The following is a 23,680-nucleotide window of genomic DNA, read 5'->3' as shown; positions in this document are numbered from 1 at the left end:
AAATGTTGATTAAACAAGTTCTTGAAACGTAACGTAACGTTATGAACGAATAATTGTTTAAATTTTAACAAAATCTTTATCTAGAAATTCTATTAACCTTATACAACTTTAATCAACTAATTTTGTAATATATTACATTACGTTACGTTTCGATATGTTACCTTACGTTACGTTAACGGATATAATAATTTAAACTAAAGATGACATGAAACCCTTTATTTAGTACCTATTTGATGACATGGGAAATTAAGCTGAGGTCTTACAGAACGTATCGTAAAGAATAGAATAAACTAAATCACTTTATAAATTTTCTAAGGACAAAGCTTATGTCATGGACTATTTGAACCAAATTTTGTTAAATGCAAACGCAAATGTACTTCGTATGCAAAACTACCTGCCACTCTTTATTAACGCCTTCTTGCTAATTTATTCTTCACCACGAAAAAAAAAATATCAAAATAAACATGATTGTTGAACCCCAAAGTAACGTAATCACAAGCGTCATCATAATCCCCGTGTGGGCTAGGTGCTTTCAAAGCATCATTTCTTCAAAGCGCACAAATTAATAAAAATGGAAAACTTCCAAGATGCTGAAACCTGAAGTATAAGCTTGATTCAAAATGTGGCTCAGAAAAAAATCTTTAACATTTTTATCATGAAAAGTTGCTCAAAAAGCTTATTTTACCCAAAGTTTTCCCAAAAAAAAGATATGCTCAGAAAGTTATTGATTCAAAAAAAAAAAAACCTCTCCAATACTATGGTTATGACTTTAGCGGCACTTGATCAGCTGACCAAAAAGGCGTACAAACTTACTCGCAAGCGTAGCAATATAAAATGTAAATGTTAAATCACAAACCTTTTAGTTGAAAATTCGTGGCCGAAATCGGTAGTCAAGAGTGTTCTCAGCTTTTATGCCATCAGTAGCCGATTAGACGTGCAACAGATAGCTTGTGGAGTATTCTACCAAAACGACCCGAGATAGTGGATTAAACAACTTCAAACTTTATAGATCGATCTTTGTTTTTTGTTCTTTTTTTGTGTTTCTTGTGAATTTTCGTTCGATCATGAAGTTTACATGTGGATTAACTTTTACATTGCTGGTGCTGATGTTCGTTGTTGCAACAAAAGGTGATTAATTGGATAAAAATGTGGTTTAAAGTGAGGGCGGTTTATGGATATACAATTTTTTTTGTGGCTCGTGAAGTCTTTGAACTGTTGACTTTTTCTGTGTGGAACAATCTTTAAGAAAGAAAAAAAAAAAAATAAGAATAAAAGGCGTGGGTTTCATAAGTAACTTTGAACTATTCAAACCGTCAAAAAATAAGAAAAATGAGTTCGAAATAGTTTTTGTTTTTTGTCTATTGTTCTCTATTGTCTGGTCGATCTAATAAATGTGTGCATCGTTCTTTTGAACAAAAAAACCAGTTGGTTATGAAATTCTAATGTCGGACTTTGTTATAATTTGGTTATTTTTTAAAGGTCAAAATAATGGTACGATAAAATGCAAAAAATCAAGTTAAACCAGGATTTAAAACAATCTAGTGTTCTAATTAAAGTTTATATAGCATAAAAGTCATAAAATTTGAACTTATTTTTAAATATTGATAAGACAATGTAGAAAGGGTAACCGCATTAGTGGATTGACATTTTTTATTGAATAATTAAAATTGTTTTTAAACTTGAAATAAAAACTTTTGACTACCTTAAAAATGTATTCAACTTATAAAATTGAAGAAAACTCTTGTCTTCAGTCATGGTTTACGGATATAAGTGTTTAAACTCCCCGTAAACGGAATAAGTTTTGATGTAAATTATTTCAATTTTGACCAAAATCATCTGTTTATTTTCTATAAAGTCACTCCAAAAGCTGCATTTTTTGAAAATTTAGTTCTCTTAAAAAACTTCTAGGTCGGATCACTTAACTAAATTCAGTTCAGAAATATTTTTCATCGCAGTATGAATAAATTGTGACAAATGACAAGACTACTTGTACAAACTTTTCTGATAATTTCGTTTGCATTGAAACCCTCAATAATTTTTTTGAGATCATAACAGCGCCGAGAAAAAGGAAGAAGAAGAAGAAGTTATTCAGTCAACAGATTCTGCTAAAAACTATCTTCTTGTGGAGAAAAGACCAACAAATTTTTTAATTGTTTCTCTGTACAATCATTCTAGTGTCGTGAAATGGCGCCCAACAAAATAAAGCCAAATTAGTTTTCAACAAAAAAAAAAATGCTTTTCTGACTTTTTGTAATACAAAATAAAAGAACATTTTGATTAAGAAAACTACGAACGTTAAGAGCACAACCAATTAGAATAAACTCAATGAATTCTAATGCTGCTACGCTCGTATTTTGCAAAGAGCTCTGGGAAAATAAAAAATCTCAATTTTTAGATTTTTTAATCTTATAACAATATAGAAAACGAAAATTAGAAAAGAAAAAAGAAAATCAGAAATTCTAACTCCAAGAAAACTTACGAAAAAATAACTCATTCTAGAATAAAATATAAAAATTGCTAAAGTCGCTTGAAAACAGTTTTTTTTTTAAACAAATTAATAAAAATGAAAGTTCGTACTATTCTCAAGAAATTATTTATAAAAACCTAAATCAAAATTAGAAAAAAAACTGATAACGTAGATACAATCTGCCTTTTCCAAGAAAACTCAAAGTTTTATTTAAAAAATTCTAAAACTTATTTTTTTTATAATTTTAATTTTAGTTAACTTAATAGCTCTTTAATTACAAATTTTGAAATAGAAATTTTTAAAAAGACACGGTTTTTTTAGATTCACTATCAATGGAAAAAAGAAAATTTACCAAAAGCGAGATTATTTCTTGCTTCCCAAAGGAACGCAGCGCTATTGTCGTCATAAAAAATAAAATGTATGACTAAATGCTCAAAGTTTTAATTTTTTTTAAATACAAATTTGTATAATGTAAAACTGAGAAAAAACTTAAAATTCGTTGTTCAAAGGCAAGAAACAACATCTTTAGTGAATTTTACCACCAAAAAAGAATGATGGTACACTTTTATAATACTCTTTAGTTTACAGTCCACGAAAAAAAAACAAAGATTTCAAAAAAAAAAAAGCAAATAGTATAAATTTTAGAATACGAAAGTTATATGTATTTCCTATCCAAAAATTTCAAATCTTGTTAGAAAGCTATATTACGAAATACGTTGTCTCTTTCAATATTAAATGGATATAAATATTTTAATTGAAACTCTGTGTGAAATTAATTAGCAATTGAATTTGCCCAAAGTACCTAACCCCATGAATTCGCGGCTTTCTAAAAATAAGCTCATTAAAAGTGAAAGAAAAACTGACTTAAACGCTTAATATAAACTATTTCGAATTCGTCATGATTGGAAAAGCATCCCAGCACAATTGCACATTTAAAGAAATTCCATGTTTAAGTAAAATTATTGGTAAAATGGAATTGAAGGTAAAAAAAACAGGGCTGGTACAAAACCACCTGTTAGTCACAAAATCAATTTATTTTATGGTATTTATTTTCTATTCCCTATAAATTTAAAGCTATCAAAAATAATATTAATTTTATTTGGAAATAAATTAGCTGAGAGGGGGGCCCCCACTTTTTTGCAGCCCCAGGGCCCCCACAGCTTTAATCCGGCTCTGCATGTCTCACGTCATTTTTACTAGCAATGCTCTGAAGAAATTTCTAATTGCATTCCGCCCCTCTAACAATTCTGCGGTAATACTCGCGCTTCAAGAAATTCTCATCAGTTTTACCCTCGAGTCCAATTTTAGACGTAACGTAAAGTTCAAAGTTTCCTTCTTTAGGCGAACTATTTGCATGTGAAACGCGTTACCCACCTTTGTCCTTTCCATTTGAAAACTTAGAATCTCAAGAGTAGTGTTCATCGGAGGTATTTCTTTTCAAACCATTTCTTATTTATATGAAAGCTATTTATTGTGAAACTAAATTTAAGACAGTGTAACACTCAAATTCATATGATACTTAGATACTGATAAAATTGATGCATTTATTTTGTTTTACTACAAATACAACGGTTAAAAAAATTTAAAGATGTGTTATATTGAATATTTAAAACAAAACAAAAATGTCTTCGACCAAGTGTATAATTAATTCATGGTCGTGTCTAATTGATGTCTATGGATATTCCATTTGAGTTAACCTGAATGCTTTAATTGCTTTGATAACAAAATTAATTAGATGTAACCACAAAAGAGCTAAGCTGTCAAAGAATTTTAAAAAAACCATCACCAGGTTGCGGTTAGGTAAATTCCACCAACTGTGAAGAAAAGTTGTAAGATATTAACAAACAAGAAAATAACACATGTTTTTGGTTAAAAGTTATAATTATTCAAATTATTATTCAACCTTTAGTAAAACATCATAATTTAAATAATATCTTTAGCAAATTTCTAGAGTCTAATGAAATGTTAACTAACTTAAAAGAAATGTAAATTTCTTTCATTTGTCCTAAAATTTGTATTTAAGTTTTTTCCTTAAAATTGAACAAACATAGTTTTTGTGTGTCCACAAGCCAAAAAAAAAAAACTTTAAGCTGGGTCGAACTACGGCCTACGCACGTTAATGTACTGACGTTTTATGTCTCTATTACTTTTTTCTGATTAAATAGAAAGAGCAATAGTCAAAACGTTTACGAACGTATGCCGAAGTACGACACCTGAATTTATTGTGGAATTTATTAGTTTCGTTTTCATTATCGTATATAAAATATTTCAGGTTATCAATTGGAAAATTTGACAAGATCAACAAAATTAAAGTCATAGTTGACAACAAGTGTAAATTACCACTTATCATTCCGAAACTAAGAACATTAGATAATATTTTTTATGAATAAAAATAAGCCAGTCAAGCAATATCATTCAATCAAAACATAAGATACTAAGATAGTGATTATAATGACTCAAACTACCAGCTTTTGGCTTTTCAGTTTACTTACAAAATTAGGCTTTTAACCAAACCAACTATTTTCTAGCAAAGAAAATCTCATATTTCCTGCCCGTGACACATGTTTCCCACTCCTGACATTAATGACAAGTTTGTACTTTTGGATCGCTCAGAAAAACCAAACTATTTTAATCAAAATGTGAAGTAAATTCAGTTAAATTCTATGTTATTTGTCACACCCGTGACAGAAAAAAGATTGTGTCTATTTTACAAATAAATTAAGAAGCCACACATATCTTTTCTTATAAATTGTTTTCTATTCATGAAATTCCATTTAGATTGGATACAGTTTTCTATTATAATTGGACACAAGAATACAAAATTTTCCCACCCGTGACAATTCAGCTTATAAATTCGATGATTTGTTACTTTGTTTTTACCAGAACTAATTGCTATAGCTTCAGGAGGACCATTTTAATAATATAGAAGTGGAGAGAAAATCCTATTGAGGTGAAATAGAAATCACTTGCATAAAAGTTGCAAAACAGCTGCAATATTTGTCACTTATTTGCTATTTTAAATTGAATTCACAAGTCTGACGTCTTATGAATCGTGAATATTCCATCTAAGTCTCGAATGAAGTTGGAATTTATTAAATTAAAAAAAAAAAAACCTGAAATCTTCAATTAGTATACTTATCAGATCAAACCACACATTTAACCACAGAAAAGCTGAGCTGTCAAACTTGAATTATAAAAAAAAACACCCGGCAAATCTTCTAGCGAATATGGTTAATCCCATCAACTTTGCAGAAAATAATATAAAAAAAGTCCAAGATATTAAACTAAAGACACATAATGTCTCAGCAAAAAAATCACGAACATCAAATTGTTACTCATCCTTTTATGAAAATAAAAACAAACCTAAAGTTAATTTTTCTTAAACATCCACCACACGTCCGCAATAATATGATTGTTCCTATAAGCTTTTTGCGGGGGTAATTTTAATTTCATGTGATTTTTTTATGACTGGCTTGTTTACAGCTTCTTGTTAACATATTATTGAAAAAAATTAAAAAATATAAAAAATACGTAGGTATCACGTATCACGTGGACTTGCGCTTATAGCAAAAGTCAATGTCAATAAAAAATAGATAAATAACTTCTATGGAATAAATTTTTGTATTTTCCGTTTACTAGCTCTAACCGGTGTTAATTTAACAACAACTTAACTCTATTACACCCGCCCCACAGTAAAAAATATAAAAGTATGTTAGCCTTTGCCCTGGTTATGATCCAACCTCAATTAGTGCAAATCACTTTTCTTTGAAATTAATCGATAACAAGTTTACATTCTAACGCAGAGTAATGTCATCAATAAATGTCAAAACAATGTCTTTCTGTCAAAAAAATATAACAATTTTGACAAATTTCTTTCGATAAATTTGACAGTTATTAATTCGAATCTATATTAAAAGTCTCAAATCAAGTTAAAGAAGCTTAAATTTATTTATTAAAAAAAAACCTACAAAACTACAGTTAAATCCTAAATGTCATTCAATTTATTATTAACAAATGGCGTATATGCATATTAAACGTCATATAGTTAAACCTCGTTATAAAATTTAACTTCATTATAGATATTGCATGGATACTCAAAAATTAACTGCATGTTTATTTAAGCTTTGCCTTCATTTTCCAATCAAAAAAAAAAAAAAAAAAATTATTGAAAAAAAAAACTTAATATTTTTTTTGTTAGATTAGCAATTTCAAATCAAGTCTATATGCAATTTTATAGATTTAATCCGGTTTTTGGGCCAAATGAATTAATCACGTGTTAGGAATGGCAATGTATGGAATTGGGTATAAAAATTTAAGTGGGTATAGTTTTTTTTTTTATAATTTTTTTGTATTGCAACAAATTAAGAATCGCATGCAACCAAACCAAGGCTTGTTTCTATACAACAACATTATAAGAGTAAGAGTATATTTTATAGAGACGAAAGTGAGTAACAGCTAACTTGAATCTTAAATATGACTTAAAAGCATTTGGTTGTTTGGTTTGGAATTATAAGCTTGGTTAACAGGTTTTGCGTTTATAGGTATTTTACAAGCTTTTTTCTTCTTTTTTTGTTTTGTTGGTTGTTGTTGTTTGAAATTGTAACACACAAATTGAATCCCCCTTTTTTGGGAAGCAATGACAACTTTGGTATGAAGTTTGTAATGAACAACCTTATTATAGTGACTTAACTTATCTACCTACATTTATTCGAAATTATATACAGAAGTCTGGATTGGTATGACGAAGCTTTGAATTTAGTTCAATTGAAACAGAAAAAAATACTCTATTTCAAACTGTATGATCTTTGAATTATTTACAACTTAACAAGTCCATAGGGAAGTTTAAAGTATTAGGTAAATACCTTCCATTCCATACAATTTAGAATAGGTAATCATAAAAAAACTGAATTATATAAATGTGCGGAACCCTTCAAACATCAAATTTAAAAAATTTTAAGCACATTTCAATTTCGCTAATTTATTTACCTTGTGTTTGTTGAAGAAGCGAAATTAACCATTTGTTGCAGTACTTGAAAAATATTTTGATCATAATTTGGAGACTTCCAGGCAAATCTGTCAGATCAATGCTGTCATCTGCAAACATGTGCCCTTTGACTATAAAATCAACTATTGATAAATAAAACAAAAAGAAATGGGACTTAAGGTGCAGTCCTGTCTTAATCCTTTTTTACTTGCTCAATAGGGCAAGTATTGGTTTCGTGTCAAAAAAATAATTCGAGGTTTTAATCAAAACTAACATTACGATGATGGAGAAGTCCGAAAAAGTAGTTTTCGTCATGACGTCCGTCGGTCTGTGCGTCGGTGCGTCGGTGCGTCGGTGCGTCGTCAAAAAAAGCTGTACATGAAGCTGCAGGCTAAACGGGTGGACGGATTTTCTTGAAATTTGGTACAGATGATTTTTTCGTAATTTCCAAGGTTGGTTTTTTTTTGTTTTTTAATATCTCGCTTAGAACATATACCTCCCATACAAAATTTTCGAGTTATTGCAAATTTCTCGAAAACGGCTCTAACGATTTTGATTAAATTTAACACACGTAATGCTGTACGTAGTTCTAACATAACTGCGTTTTTAGTTTTTCTCAAAAAAAAAATGCGGATAGTGAAAATATGACACTAACTTTTTTTTTATCGCGGATGTCGGCTCTTCCCGTACATCGTTAATAAGTTGATTATAATTTTCTCGAAAACGGGTCTAACGATTTACTTAGACTAAATCTGACATACATAATGCTTTAAGTGATTTTATTATAGCTAATAGCGTAAGAAATACCATGCAAAAAATGTACATATTTTTGCATTTCTTATGAAAATAGTTAAAAAATCAAATTTGACTACCTAATTGAAAATATTTTTCTTAAAAAGCTTTGACATAAAAGCTACTTTTACCATAAGAGCAAGTACGTGCGGCTCCAGTCGTGCATTTTATTTCTATAAGAAATTGTTCAGTTACTCTTATGTCCGAGGACAACTGCAAAAGTCGTTGAATTGGATATAACTTTTAAAATGTTTACAAACTTTATTGAGACGTACAACTTCAGCATTATTGAAAAAGTTTAATAAACTGTCGAAAGGGTTATCAAGAGCCCTACAAAACTGTATTACAAAATAAAAAACTACATAGAAGAGCCATATATAATATTTAGCCATAGGCCCATTTCACACGACACCGGGAACCGAGTAAACCGGGCCGTTTGTCGGCTTTTTTCCATTTGTTTTTAATTTATTCGTGTGAAGGCGGCCATAAGAACGTATACGTAGCAACCAGCTATACGGCCCAACTACCTGGTTTTCAGTGTCGTTTGAAATGGGCTTTATTCTAATTCGTGAAATGAAAAATGTATACATTCCACAAAATGTTTAGAGTTATATTACCAATTTTTGAGTGTGTCATTATGTATCCAAAATAGGGTTGAGGTAAAAATCCCAGTAACCAAATCCAAGAAATCCAAAACGCCGAAAACCCAAAATCGCGAAAGCACAGATTCTTGTTGTTTACTTCACTTCTTATCTTCAAACTCATGAATATTTTCTGAAATTGAAACAGCACAAATTTTCAATTTTATATATTTCGGCCATTCCAAAGTGACGGAGAAGACAAATTGACGCTTGTTATTTAATTTATTTAGTTGAAGAAGCATTATTTTTGCTTGAAGCTTGATCAGTCTTAAGGGCTCATGACAAAGGTTATGTCCTAGAATTCTTACGAAAAAATAAATTAAAGTACCCAAATTATTCACAGAGACAGACAAGGACGACAACGGAGAAGAAATGAATGACCTTCTCCGTTACGGTCTTTGTCTGAGTTAATGTAGTTACGTTAAATTAGTAACGGAGAAAAAATAAAATGCACGACTTGGGCCGCACGTACTTGCTCTTGCAGTTCAAAGCACTTTTATGTTAGCTTACTTGTAGATTATAAGAGCTGCCTCTATATAAATTTTTAAGAAATTTGGTTGATGTAGGGGAAGAGACGGCATGGAGGCCAAATGTTAGTTAAATAAAAATTTTTTTATTTGACTTGGCTTTTTCGAGAAAAACAAAAAATGCAGTTTTACTGCAATTACTTTGAATATTACGTATGCAAAATTTTATCAAAATCATTAGAGCCATTTTTGAGAAAATTGCAATAACTCCATAATAATGTACGGGAAGAGCCGACATCCGCGATTTAAAAAAATGTAAAGACCATATTTCCATTATCCGTATTTTTTGAGAAAAACTTAAAACGCAGTTATGTTAGATCTATGGACAAAATTACGTGTGTTAAATTTAATCAAAATCGTTAGAGCCGTTTTCGAGAAAATTGCAATAACTCAAAAATTTTGTATGGGAGGTATACGTTCTAAGCGAGATATTAAAAAACAAAAAAAATCAACCTTGGAAATTACGAAAAAAAACACCTATACCAAATTTCAAAAAAAAAAAAGTCAACCCGTTTAGGCTGTAGCTACTTGTACAGATGGACGCACGGACGCACAGACCGACGACGGACGTCATGACGAAACCCACTTTTTTGGACTTCTCCATCATCGTAATGTTAGTTTTGATTAAAACCTCGATTTTTTTTTTTTTGGCACGAAAGCAATACTTGCCCTATAGAGCAAGTAATATTAAAAATTATTATTAAGTGTACGACAGATCTACCTAACTGATGAGCCAACTGTTGTACCTGGGCGAAACGCTTTGGAGTTGAGGTCAATAATTGAACTTAAAAATTGAATTACGTTAAATTAGTTTTTCGTGAAACTTCATAAACATCAACTTTTTCATGAATACTTGAGACTCACAAACTTTCAATTAAATAAATTGATTCTTCAAGGAAATAAATTATATATGGATAACATGCGTCAATATGTCCTCTCCATTACTTTGAAATGGCCGGTTTAATCGGGATTTCAGGTTTTTGGGATTTTATTGGGTTTTCGGCATTTTGAGTTTTCGAGATAGGTACTATGTTCTTTCCATCTCAAAAAATTAAACTAATCTAATAGCTTAGTTTCTAATTCTTCTTCTTCTCTTCTTAAAAAAATAAAAAAAAAATAAATAAACGCGTTCCACAACGCACCTATTCCACAATTTTAAATCAAAAGAGACGCTTTGGATTTAAATCCTCACAATTTTACTCATATACCCAACACAGTTGCCAGTTCAAGTGAAGGAAGAATATTCGTATAAGATCGGGCTTCCTTCTTTTTACTTGCGATATAGGTAGGTACCCCTACTATAGGGCAAGTTTAGGATTCGTAAAAAAAAATCGAACTCGAGATAACAATTTAACATGACATTACGATGATGGAGAATGACAAAAAAGTGGGTCCGGCAATTCTGTCTGTCTGTATGTACCTCGAGCTACAGCCTAAACTATTAAAGTGATTTTGTTAAAACTTGGTAGTTAAGAGTCTTGGGTGATTCCCTAGAGGACAAATTGAAATTTTTTTTTAGGACCAAAACTAACGGTACCTGTCATATAACGGAAATATCGACTCTAACGATTTTCATTAAAATTTTTGTGTGTATTATTACACATAAGAGCCAACTTTCGAAATAAAAAAAATATTTTTTTTACCGTTATTAACGGTACCTGTCATATAACGGTTTTTTTGATTTATGAATATCTCGTTCAAGAATACCCCGATTTATACAAAAGCTTTTAGGTAAAGGTAATGTTAAAATTTTAGAAAATTTTCAAAAAACTTATTTTTGGATTTTTAAAAAATATTTCAAAATTTTTTTTTGAAAAATTAATTTTTTGAAAACGTGTTTATGAAAAATTTTGAAATTTCGTATTTATGCGTAAATAAATTATTTCTTCAAAATGGCATACCAACTTTTTTTTTTGAAAATGTTAGAAAATTTTTTATATATAAAAAATTATTTTTTTTTAAAAACGGCTTTAACAATTTTCGAAAAATTTTTTTCTAAAAATTCCTTTTTATACAAGAAGTAAACTGGCATACTTGGTTTTTTGTGAAAGATCATTTAAAACGATATTTAATTTATTTTATTATAAAAACAGATTTTATTTTTTTTAATTTCTTGAAAATATCAAATTTTAAATTTTCTTAATTTTCTTGAATAAAAAGCTTTAACATTAACTTAAAGCATGTTGACGATTTTGTATGAATATTTCATTTTCCATCCATCCATTTCCATCAAGTCTAGTATTTTTCTCTTCCGCTTAAATGTTCGGAAATTGAAATGCTTACAACAACTTGTGGAACGTATTCACATTATTATTTTATGGATAACACGAAATATGGAGCGAATAAATTCTTCCTTATATCGTGACCTTTCTTTATTAAAATATTTTAAAAAATATGTAACGAATATTATATTAATTTATTTTTCTTCAGTTAAATCTTTAATCAGAGATAATAATCTTTTTTTCCTCGCGAAGTTAGTACGTTCCACAATAAAAACTAAACCAACAAAGAAAGCTATTTTCAATTGTTATTGTCTTAGGCCTCTATGTGTTTTGAAAAAGTCATAAAGCCGATATGAATTCTAGATAAGAATAAAGACTAGGTATATACTTGGATATATTGATTGAGGCAATGACCGAGAAATCTAAATAAAAAATTCTTGATCGTGATTCACATTTACTTAAGTGCTCTTGATAGTGTCAATATTGTACTGCTTTTTTTATTTGAACAATGCGTATCTCTACAATTATCTCCTTTATCAAATAATAATCTTTTTATTAAAAAAAATCTTTCTTCTAATTGATTAAATTATATTTACTTTTCCAGGCCATACTGTAATCCAATGTTATGTCTGTGATGATTGTGCAAAGATCGATAAGAATACACCACTTGAACAATGTGGCGGTGAAAATTTTACCATGACCACAACAACAACAACAAGTTCCTCAATGTCACCAAGTGAATCAAAATCCACATCATCTACTGAAGCTCCATCAACAACCACAACAATGCCAATAACAACTACCACAACAACAACAACAACTCAAAAAACAACTGAATTTGCAACACCACCAACAGTTGGACCGATTTCATCAACCACTGATCTACCAACTCCACCAAGTCTTGAAAACACCGATTTTGGTCATGATCATGATCATATGAACCATAGTCTACCGGTTGTTAATGCAACTTCGACAACAACAAAACCTCCATCAATTTTTGTGACACCAAGTGAAGAAACTGTCTTTATCGACAGAAGACCTGAACTTAATCCAGCTGGAAACCTAACATTCAATGAGACATTCCCATCAGCAGTTTTGGTTAGACAGAGAAGACACACCGAATTCAATGGCATCACTTATCACTGTTACAAGGTTCAGAAGAAATGTGAGTTTTTTTATTTTTCATCTTGACATTTGACTTTTTACAAGCTTTTTAATGGTTTTTTTTTTAAATAGATGGCAATGTTTATGGAACTAAACGTGGTTGTATGGGAGTTAAGACAGAACAATCAGTTTGTGATGAATTGTACACCGCAAATGGTAATCAAACAAAGAAGTGTTCACCATGTACGACAACTAAGTGCAATGGCAGTTCATCGCTTGGTGTTTCAATAGCAACGTTGTTAGTTGCACTGATGGCTTTAGTTTACAAGGTTTAGTTAGAAGATCTAACACACACACACACGACTGGAAAAGAGATATCGAAATTCGAATTAAAATTTTATTAGGTTATGTTTTTTGGAATGCATTAAGCCTAAGATAAGATGTACTCTCTGTATATAAATTGTAATAATGATAATAGTTTTAACAATATTATAGAAAATAAATTAAAAAAAAATGAAAAATTAAGATGAAAACTCAGAAGTGGGATGGAGAGTTTTTTTAAATATCTAAACTGAGGTGATTAAGGCTCGCAAGGCAGGGAACTGAAGTGGTTGAATGTTTAAGTTCAATTTCAACAATCAAAAACCTCTTTCGTATCTATAAAGAAATATCATGAACAAATTTTCTAAAAAAAAAACTTCGAAACGGGGTCTATTTACAAAATATATATCTTTTTTCATCGGTTTCTAAAAAGGATCCTTTTTTTCCGAAGGACTAGCCCGTCAGTGCTAGTCGTTGAAATCTAATTTTTAGGCCCTAAATTTATGAGACTAATTTTTGCAGAAAAATCGGAGATGGGTCAAGTTCAAAAATTAGAAAATGCATCAGTCATGCAAGGTTTGCGTTTATAAATGTGGATAAACTTTATTCACTTTGTCTAACAGCTCGATAAATGTATTAATGAAAGCAAACTCACAGTTTGAATGCGTTTAAGTATCTATTCAGTGGTGTTTGTTTTATTGCTGGGCTGCAGGAAGATGGCTGGAGAAAGTACATATGTAAGTAAAATAATCGAATATTTGATATAGTTATGCGATAATTTGATGTTTTGTCTATATTACATATATAAAAAGTAGAAATACAGTGCTTGTAACATGAATAAAGGCAAGCATTTTACAAAAGATAAAAACCATCGGTTTTTAATTTTCCAAGAGTAACTTATAACAAACAATATGATAAAATCAAAAAATCCAAATTGAGCGAAAATTCTGGTCAGATGCTCATACCAAATTTCTGATTTCAATTCGTTTACCAATGGAGACTGCATTCATAGTTGGGCGCAAGGAGAAGTCTGTTCTTTAGGGAAAAGTTTTCATGGAATAATTTTAATATCTTGTAATTTTTTTACCTACAAAAAGTTTTTGCATATATTAACCCTTTCTTTTCAATGCAGAACTAACGCATAGTAAACACTTTTTTTTTTATTCTACAGAAATTGTTAACTTGCGACTTCAATTACATTTTGAAAGGATACTTGAACAGTGGAAAGTCATATTGTCAAACGACACAATCTGCAAATATAGGGGAACTGGGGGCAAGACCTTTAGTGTTTGATTGTCTTAAAAACCAATAAAAAACAACTTTTAATCAAAAAACAAGTCTTTCCCAACTAACAATTTTACTTCCACAAGGGTCTAACGAAGCTGTTTCGATTTTAAAAATATTGCTTGTATACGACCATAGAGAAGCCCTTTTGGCCCACCCAAGAAGCTTGATAGGCTTTAGAAGAGTCATATGCAAGTTGATTAGAGAGACTCAAAACATGTGTTTAATGCCTTATAGAAACAAGCAACATTCAAGATTTGAAAATCTGTATTACTGCTACAGGCTTTTAATTTTATTTAGAAGCTCGGAGCAGACTCGTCGAAGGCTTGTGAAAGTCTAAACTCTAAATTCCAAATAGAATAAAGAAAAAAAAATATTTTTTTTTTCATTTTTTTTTGTGTACCTATTATTTTATTTTTTCATTTTCTTCTTTGTTTTCCATCCAGACAAGTTTTGCTTATGAAATTAAATTTCCAAACACAATTATATTGAGAAAAAAACTTCTAACTTACTTGACGAATTTTGCTGGATTTGAACCTCGTACATCCTGATTGAAAGTCCGGTACCTTACCCATCGAGCTACTCAGGTATATAATAAAAGAGTTTCAAATTTGGACTAGTTGAAACCAGAACTTTCTAAGGGCTTCGACTTAATTCCTGATGAGTTGCAATATCTTAAAGAATATGGTGACCATTTGTGTTTTTTTTTTTTTCAAAGTTATTGTTTTTGGTTAGGTATTTTCTGATTTTTTTTATCTTGTAAAAAATTATTTAATAAAGACTTAATAATATTATATTCTGATTGTACATTCTTATCATTATTGAGAAGATGAAAGAGAATAACTTTTTACTCAAGAACAATTTTTCTGGAGCAGAAAAAAATATCTGAAAAATTCGGTTTTTTTAGACTTTAGTGGTTTTACCCGGATGCCGTCAACTTGCATTTTTCCGAAGCAGAAAAAAAATTTTCAATTTTTTTGGGCTCTTGGCTTTTTCTTAAAAATAAGAGAATTAACTTTGTTTTGAACTTAGGTAAAAATCTAAAATGTCTATCAATATTTCATAATTAAATAAGTGTAGAAGATTAAAATCTTGTTTTCCTTTCTTCTCTACTTACTTGAATATGAACTCCAAATTGGCCAGTAAACCATTTTTAATATCACTATTTTAAACCAATTACCGATATGAAAAGATTCACCTTTTTATTTATTTCTTTATAACAATGAATAAAAAAACCAAAAATGGTCACCATAATGGCACTTATCCAAATATTTCTTATTCTCATGAGTTTGCCTGACAGTTTAAAAAATTTAGCTTGTACTCACTTTCACAGGGCTTCTAGAAATAAAATTAGTTCGCTTAGGCAAACTTATAAAATTAAATGCTTTTTACAATGTTTTGCTTGTACTTAAAGGACCTCTACAAATATAAATAAATGTCCCCTAACTTCGCTAAGGCAAACATATAAAACTAAAAACTTTTCGCTCATGCGCCTGAAATTGAACTTCTTTTTTTCTCATACAGAGATACAAAATAAACATTTATGTAAGTCGTTATATTTGAAAGTAATATAAAACATACTTTGTAATATTTTCAATCAAAAACAATGATTCAACAATTTTTTAATTCAAATATTGGAATGCAGTAACTATAACACATATATTTTGTGGAATATTTGTTTAAAAAGGCAAAACCGTTTAATGCGGTTTATTTGAAATTCAACGTAATGTTTTTTTTTTTATTTAATGAATATCACGACTCATATACTATTGACATAATTTCGGTAATATAGAATTATAATAATAAATGCATTTAAGGCAATTGTATAAGTTGTAGGTACTTCTACCATACTTAAATAAATACCTAAGTCATTTTTGAGTCTAATAATTTTCGAATTGGATAAAAAAAATAGAAAGCATTCATAAAGATTTTGTAAGCAGTTCTAATACAATTTCTTTTGCAAAGCCATTTAAAAGAAGTCAGTTATTGGCTTTAATTTCTTGTGCTTCTACAATGGAATTTCATGTGGCCGTATTGAAATTTAAACGAAATGTTTACATTAATGCTTGTAGAAATTTTTAGATTCCACTTGCACTAGGTTTCTAGGAAGCGGTTAACGAAAGTTAAGCCCGAAAGTTTGAATTTTCGATTCACAAACTAAATACAAGCCCTGTAGAGATAATAGCTGCAAGAAATTAAAAATCTTAATCTCGTGGAAGTAAAATTGTTAGTTGGGTTATTCATTAAGTTAATTGTGTACTGTAGCCCGACTCACAAATATACTTCTATAAACCTTTAGGGCCAGTTGTACAAATATTTAATACGCGGATCTGCAACTTTTACTTTCGGAAATCGGTAGTAAAGCTGAGATATAGCACTAGTTCAAGGTAAGAATAGCCACATCCGTGCTTAAACCGAAGTTGACCCGCAGCTAATCCGCCGAAATCGGCGAGTTAAATTCCTGAACCAAGGCTGATCCGCGTTTATACAACTGGCACTTATAGGTGGTAATGTAACTCCTGTAAAGCTTTATAGAAGGGATATTGTTTGTTGGGAGGACCTCTCATTATTATAAAAAAAATAATAAAAAATTATGAACAAAAGATAATATGTTTCGGTGACCTTCTTTTTTCACTTTTTTTAAGCTTCTTGAGCTTCCAATTTCGCCCATGGGCGGTCTTGCCCCAGTCTTATCATATCTGATGTTCTGAATTATTTTTTTTTTAAATTTATATTTATGACTCCTTCTTTCGCAGAAAATACTTTTGAATTATTCCCTTTCTATTATAAAAAAAGAAAAAAGTTAAAAATTTAATTTTTTTCAGTGTTAAAAATACAACTGACTTTTCAAATGAACGATAAAAATTTGATGAAAAACCACAAAATTTACCGTAACTCTTCGGCGTCTCACCCGAATATTCTTAAATTTACAGACGTGATCGCTCATACCAAAAGGCATCTATTTTATTTTGCAAGTGTTGCCAATTTTACTTTTTTCATACTATATAATACAAAAACGGTCTCCCCACTTCCCCTATATGTAAGTTTGTTGCCATCGTCAAAGTTTCAAGCCAAACGGTTAAAACTTACATATAGTTTATATAGATTTCAAATTAAGTGGAATAAAATTAACTTATTGGTCACACGAAATCGAAAAAATTTGTGGAGATCTCGACTGCAGTTCAATTAACTAAATTTACACATTACAATAGCAAAATATATTTCCATTCAACTAGAGAATTGTTTATGGTATGGGTTTTTGACTTTTGGGAAATATGTTTCACTGTTTAAAACTAAATGTCAGTATTGACTCTCCAAAGTCGGAAAGTCTATCAAGTTTGCTCTTGGTTGATGAAAAAAAAATTAGAAAGTGTGCATCGATTCGATAATGTTCATGTATGGATCAACCGCATCAACAAAAAAGTCAAAAACTAAATGGGGTGTATTCCTAGACACTGTTTAAGCTGCTTTTAAGAAAAACTGGAGTCTATGCCATTTGAATTGTATTGTGTAAACTCCAGTTTAAATTTAACAACAACTATGAATATGGCCCAATATGTTTATACGTGGTAAAAGTTGGTTTTTCTTAGCTGGAGATTTCTTTTAACTTTTACAAATTCGAAACTATCCTTTGTTGTTGCATCCATGTTTTTTTCGAGATATGACCTCAGTCGACGATATTTGTAACTTTGCATTACCGATTAAGTCATTTAAAAGTTAAAAAAATCAAAAACATAGAAATTAGTCTGATAAGATTTTTAAATAACAAAATATTACACATACGCCATAGTGTACCTCTAACAAAACCATCCTTGCATAAATAATGCAAAAAAAAATCTAAAAATAACATTAATTCATCTAAAATTATATTAAGGGCGACGCATATGATGTCATCGTCAAATAAGAAAAATTAGAAAAAAAGTTAAAAATTACAGGAGGTGTCCTACGTAAATTCTTTGTTTAAAGTCCTAAAGTTTTTTTTTTGAAATTCAAAGAGCTCCTTAAAAGCTTTTTGATCACTTTTTATTTTTTCAGTTCTTTTCGGTCTTAGGTATTATTTATTAAATCCAATGAATGTTTAGTAAGCTTTTCAGCCTTTTAACGTGAGTGCTCTTTAACGTGAATTCTACAAAGGTTCACATTATTTTTTTTTTAGGAAATCACAAATATTCTATCAGACTGACATATTTTTTTTTATTTTTATTTTTTTTTTAGGACATCACAAATATTCTATCAGACTGACATATTTTGATACTGATCCAGCGATCTTGATCAATGAAAAACTATGCAAAAATGCAATATTTACTTCTATAGATAAGTTTTTTTTTTTTTTCTAAGCTAAAATTTACTTGAGTTCGTAAAAAGTTTTAAGTTAATCAATAAAATCTACAATTCACTTTTCCTCAATAATTAAAATCTATCAATGTCACAGAAAAAAAAAATTAATAACTCGGTCGATTTATTAAGGTCATCTTAATAGATTTACTTCACACTTTCTCAAATTATTTAATTGGACTTATATTTAAATAGGTTTTAGAAAAAAAAAAGAATTAAAACAATCAGGGGGACTTATGAGCTTTTTTTGTTTAAGGTGAATGATTTTTTTTTATTCAGAAATAGAAACAAAAAAAAACTCTATTGAAAGGTAAATACGTGCATGAAGCTTTTGTTTATTTTATTTTTCGTTTGCGGTTTTGTAATTTTTATGTTAAATAAAAACTATTGAATAGATTTACGTAAATAAAAAAAGTTAGTTAATTAATTTATGAGTTATTATGTTTTGAGGAAGTTATGCACCATTGAAGTTATGGAACACTAACATAAAAAAAATATTTACTTAAGAAGAGAGGATTTTACTATATTGATAAATTGGAGTAAAATGACATAAGGATCCAATATTGTCGAATTAATGTTAACATAACCATTTTATGATTCACGCACCAAAAAATCACAAGAAAACAACTTTACTATGCTCTTTTATCATAAAATTTTATCTAAAGGTAAAACAACTTGTTACACTGATTTCAATTAAAAGTGCTACGCTGAATGCGTACAGGTCTACCTCTCTGTATCTCTATACAAATATTTTTTTTTTGTTTTTTATCATAAATACCAATCGATCAGAAGAGATACGAAAATGGCTAGTTCATAGATTACATTTAACGATTCTTATCACTATAATGTTGCGATTCAGATCGATTTTTGTGCGGTGGAAAAGTAAAATATACAAAAATAAGTTGAAGGTAAATTGAAGATAAAAATTTAACAATAAAAAAAAAAGTATTATTTTAGATACAACCTCATTACACTATCTTGTTGACATGACATTATTATAAAAGCATGTTTAACGCCACCCGCAAGGCCAGTTTAGTTGCTAAAAGCCTTAGAACGACTTCGAGGTTTTAAAAAATATTTAACACGGTGTGTTGCGTGGTGCATCGGATTTGGTTTCGCTAATTTCTATAGATCAATATTTTATGGTGCGTTAGTTTTTTCGGTTAAAAAGCTTTTTTTTTTAATTAGTGAAGTCTATCTCACGAATGAACCAATATTTAAATTTATTATAAAAATGAAGACTTTGCTAATTTGTGTTTTTATTGCAACATGTTTTATTGTGAAAGGTGAGACCAGAGACGTGTTATAAAGCTATAAACCCAAAGTGTTCTAAATTTTGTATACTAATTATGTGAAAAGAAATATAAAAAGACTGTTTAATTTAATTTAAAAAAAAATTGTAAAAATCCAAAAAGTGTAAAGAAAAAAAAATTCTTTAAAATTTGTCTAGTATTTTAAAGAAACTATATAATACCAATCACCCATTTTGCTTCACAAGTAATATGAGCTTTAACTTCGAAATAAAAAAGAATTGATAAAACTATTAACTACGAAATTGTGCTTTATTTTAAAGAACTAATTTTGTACCATTTTTTTTTTGTGTCATGGAAATGATATTTGAAACATTTCTACATTTCAATAAAGCCAGTTATCAAATTTCGAATCAAAAATTGAAGGAGAAAATTCGAAGGCACAACACCTAAGGAGCTCGTGATCAATTTGGAACTTACATAGTTTAATTGTTCTTTTAAAACAATAAATCTCAGACTGATGTTGATGTGCAAATTATTTTTTGTTTTCCAAATTTGCTTACATTTTATTGTATTTTATTTTAAAGCGTTTTTTATTTAAGATTCGATTTTCACAACGATAAGGTCTTCAAAATAAGAAATTGGGAAAAGATACATACAGAAAAATTTAAAAAAAAAAGTAACTGCATCAATTAGAGCTGCGCGATAAATTGTATTTAAATCTTAATAAGAGAGCTTTACATTTTTTTCAAACTCAACCAACTATTTTTAACAAATCTATACAGCTTTAAGAAAAAACAATATTTAATCAAATATTTTAAAAATCACTCTTTTTAAAAATAGGAATTTTTAAATTAAAAAAAACTAATTTATTTTTTTTTTTTTTTTGAAAAATCATTTTTATTTTTTCAAAACGAATCTATATTTTTTTTTAATCTTGTTTACTTGTATGGATTATTATTTTCGTCAGAACGGCATTCCAATTTTCTTTTTGAAAAATAAAAACAATTTTTATAACATTTCATTACGTTTATTATTTATAAAGTTTGATTTTTTATAAACAGCAATTTTTAGAAAATTATTTTGAAGATCGTTATAGCGGTTTGTACACATAAATCATTTAACATTAAAAAAGAAATGATATCACATTTTAAACAAAATATTAATCATCAAAAAATTCTCAATTTTTGTTTTTATATCCAAAGACGTAATTTTGTTACTTTAAACCTTTTCATTAAAATCGGCTTGGTTGCTTACTAGAAATTCAGAAATAAAATGAAAAAACGGTTTTAAGGCAGGTACTGATAATAATGGTTAAAATATTAAAAATAATATTTTAAAAACGCTAGGTTTTAGACAAAAATTATGTTCTACAAAATTGTAGCTGTTTACAAAAAATTGTACTGTACAGTTTTCTTGTATCACGTGTCGTTTAGAAATTTTCTCATTTTTTTCTTGATATTTTTATATTTGTTATTTTAATCAAATTACATGTGATAGTTTGAAATGTTGTAGGATTTCTAAACGGTAAGTGATACAAATAAAAACTTTATATGACAATTTTTTGTAAAATAACCTCAGCTACAATTTTGTAAAACATAATTTTTGTCTAAAACCTAGCGTTTTTTCAAATTAAAAATTACCTTTTGCCCCCCTTTGACACTTTTTCGTCTTTTCTTACTGGACTTTATTGCAAATAAAAATATTTTGCTTTAAAAAAATTATTTCAAATACAAAATTTTCTGCTTAAAAAAATTCAATAAAATTTGTACAACCGTGGTTTCACTCTTAAAACAAAAATTAAATTTCGGCTCTAAAGAATCGAGATGTAAAATGACAAACCTTGTTAAACATCTAAAGTTGTTTTAAATTTAAATTTTACCTCCTTTAATTTCTTTTAAAATGAATTTAAAAATATTCCGTAATGAATAATTGCTTAAAAATTTAGTAGGTAGGTACTTGAGACCCATTTCGTAAAAAGTGAAAAATTGTAGTTTTTTATAATCTTACTCCAAAAATCTAAAGTTCTTGAAAAATATTTTCAGTTGATTTTCTAGACCTTGATTATTTTCACATTTCATACAGATAAGTTTATTTCTGGTTTTCAGATATTGTGTAAGCTATTGGAATATATAGCATTTCAAAAAAGGTATTGCAAATTCAAAAAGGTTTTGTATCGTATTATATCAGATTTCCTTAATGGAAGTTTTCTTTGCTTCTTATGATGTTTTAATTTTTTCTCATTTAATTTAAGTTGATGGTTAAAAATTAACTCTGACTCTAAATCTTTATAGGAAATAAGTGCTATTTTACATTAAAGATAAAATAAGCAGCTAGCTGCCATGTTCGTACGATTTTTCATAATAACCCAGAAACTAAGTTGTACATTTTAACAATTCGATAGAACGTGAGAGATTTTTGAAAACAATTTGGTGTAACAGGTTCTTACGTTTACATTTTAATTCTGCTTATAATACTTTTTTTTCTCAGATTTGATTAAATCTCAATACTTTAATAATTCCTTCCACAGGGTTTTCCGAACCAATTAAATGCTATGAATGTGATGATTGTAATGTTCTCGATGATAGCCAACTCAAAATATGTCCAGCACCTAAACCTCCAAATCCACCGACTTCCAACAACCCATCAACACAGCTTCCTACTGAATCTACTATACCAACAGATGAATCTACATCAGGAACAAGACCATCAACGTTAGAAACAGTATCTACAACACTTTCATCCACACCAACACAAATAATAACGGATCCTCCACCAACTACCGAAATCATAATAGAAACTTCAAAAACAGAATCGACCGCAATTACAACTGAAGTAACAGAATCACCAATAACAAATGAAACACAACCATCAACTTCATCTGGGATTGAAGCTCCCACAATTCCACAAATTCCATCACAATCACCAGAAGTTTTTGGTGAAATCACATATGAACCAGAGTTCCCAACAAGTTCATCAGAAAATAACAATCCTTCAAACGGACTTCCGGAAACGATCAATCCATTCCAAACAGAGTCTTCAAGAATACCAACTGGAATAACTCAACCTTTTGAAGAAATCCCAGTTTCCATAGTTTTCAATCCTATTGGGTCAACAAATTCTCCTGAAATTGTATCCCCAGTAACAGCCAGACCTGAAATTGCAGGATCAATAAATAACCTTTCTCCAGGAGTGCAAGTTCTACCAGAATCATTGCCATCAGAAGAAGTGAATTCTTTCGTTCCAGAGACAATGGCGCAACCACCTGAATACAATCAACCTTACCCAATCTACAATAGAGTTCGACGAGAAGTTCGTAGTTCAAGAGCCTTACCCACATCCCATTGTTATAGTATTGACTTGCTTGGTAAGGTTTTCCAATTAAAATAGACAACAATTTATTTTTGAATTCCTTTTCAGATGGTGACAAAAAGAAAGTGAAAAAGGGTTGCATTGAAATTCCTGAAGATAAGGATGCATCTGATGTTCTCAAGAATGAATTCGGCAACTCAATTCAAAAATGGAAAGTTTGCGCGCAAGACAAATGTAACAGCAGTTCAACATTAAAGTTGTCGACAATAACCTTAGCAATGGTACTAGTTTTAAGTTTTTATTGGAAATAAATGAACTTTTAAGGAAATGATTTGTTTTTATAATTTGCAGACATTTTGTTCAAAGTTTATTTTTTGGAACCGAAATTTTGTTGTAACAAGGTATGTTCTCAAACAAGACGTAAGCATTCGAGGTCATAAG

The 23,680-nt window shown here is 29.4% G+C and overlaps 1 protein-coding gene across 1 annotated transcript; it reads left to right on the top strand.

Annotated features, from left to right (window-relative positions):
- The first annotated feature begins 846 nt into the window (after positions 1-846).
- Positions 847-13,287, top strand: LOC129906128 (uncharacterized). Its single transcript, XM_055981772.1, has 3 exons — positions 847-1,128; positions 12,238-12,798; positions 12,870-13,287. Exons 1-3 carry the CDS (start codon positions 1,065-1,067, stop codon positions 13,070-13,072), a joined length of 828 nt encoding a protein of 275 aa, XP_055837747.1. The 5' UTR covers positions 847-1,064; the 3' UTR covers positions 13,073-13,287.
- The last annotated feature ends 10,393 nt before the right edge of the window (positions 13,288-23,680 follow it).

This window comes from Episyrphus balteatus, chromosome 1, assembly GCF_945859705.1.
Source record: "Episyrphus balteatus chromosome 1, idEpiBalt1.1, whole genome shotgun sequence".
NCBI classification, from domain to species: Eukaryota; Metazoa; Arthropoda; class Insecta; order Diptera; family Syrphidae; genus Episyrphus; species Episyrphus balteatus.
The sequence above is the reverse complement of the archived record's forward strand: the minus strand, read 5'-3'. Positions and strand labels throughout refer to the sequence as shown.

What these genes read in the sequence shown, in the direction of transcription:
- LOC129906128 (XM_055981772.1), top strand. Translation starts at nt 1,065, where the DNA reads ATGAAGTTTACATGTGGATTAACTTTTACATTGCTGGTGCTGATGTTC. An exon ending in GTTCGTTGTTGCAACAAAAG is followed by an intron (nt 1,129 to 12,237) that starts GTGATTAATTGG and finishes TTACTTTTCCAG; the next exon opens with GCCATACTGTAATCCAATGT. An exon ending in TTACAAGGTTCAGAAGAAAT is followed by an intron (nt 12,799 to 12,869) that starts GTGAGTTTTTTT and finishes TTTTTTAAATAG; the next exon opens with ATGGCAATGTTTATGGAACT.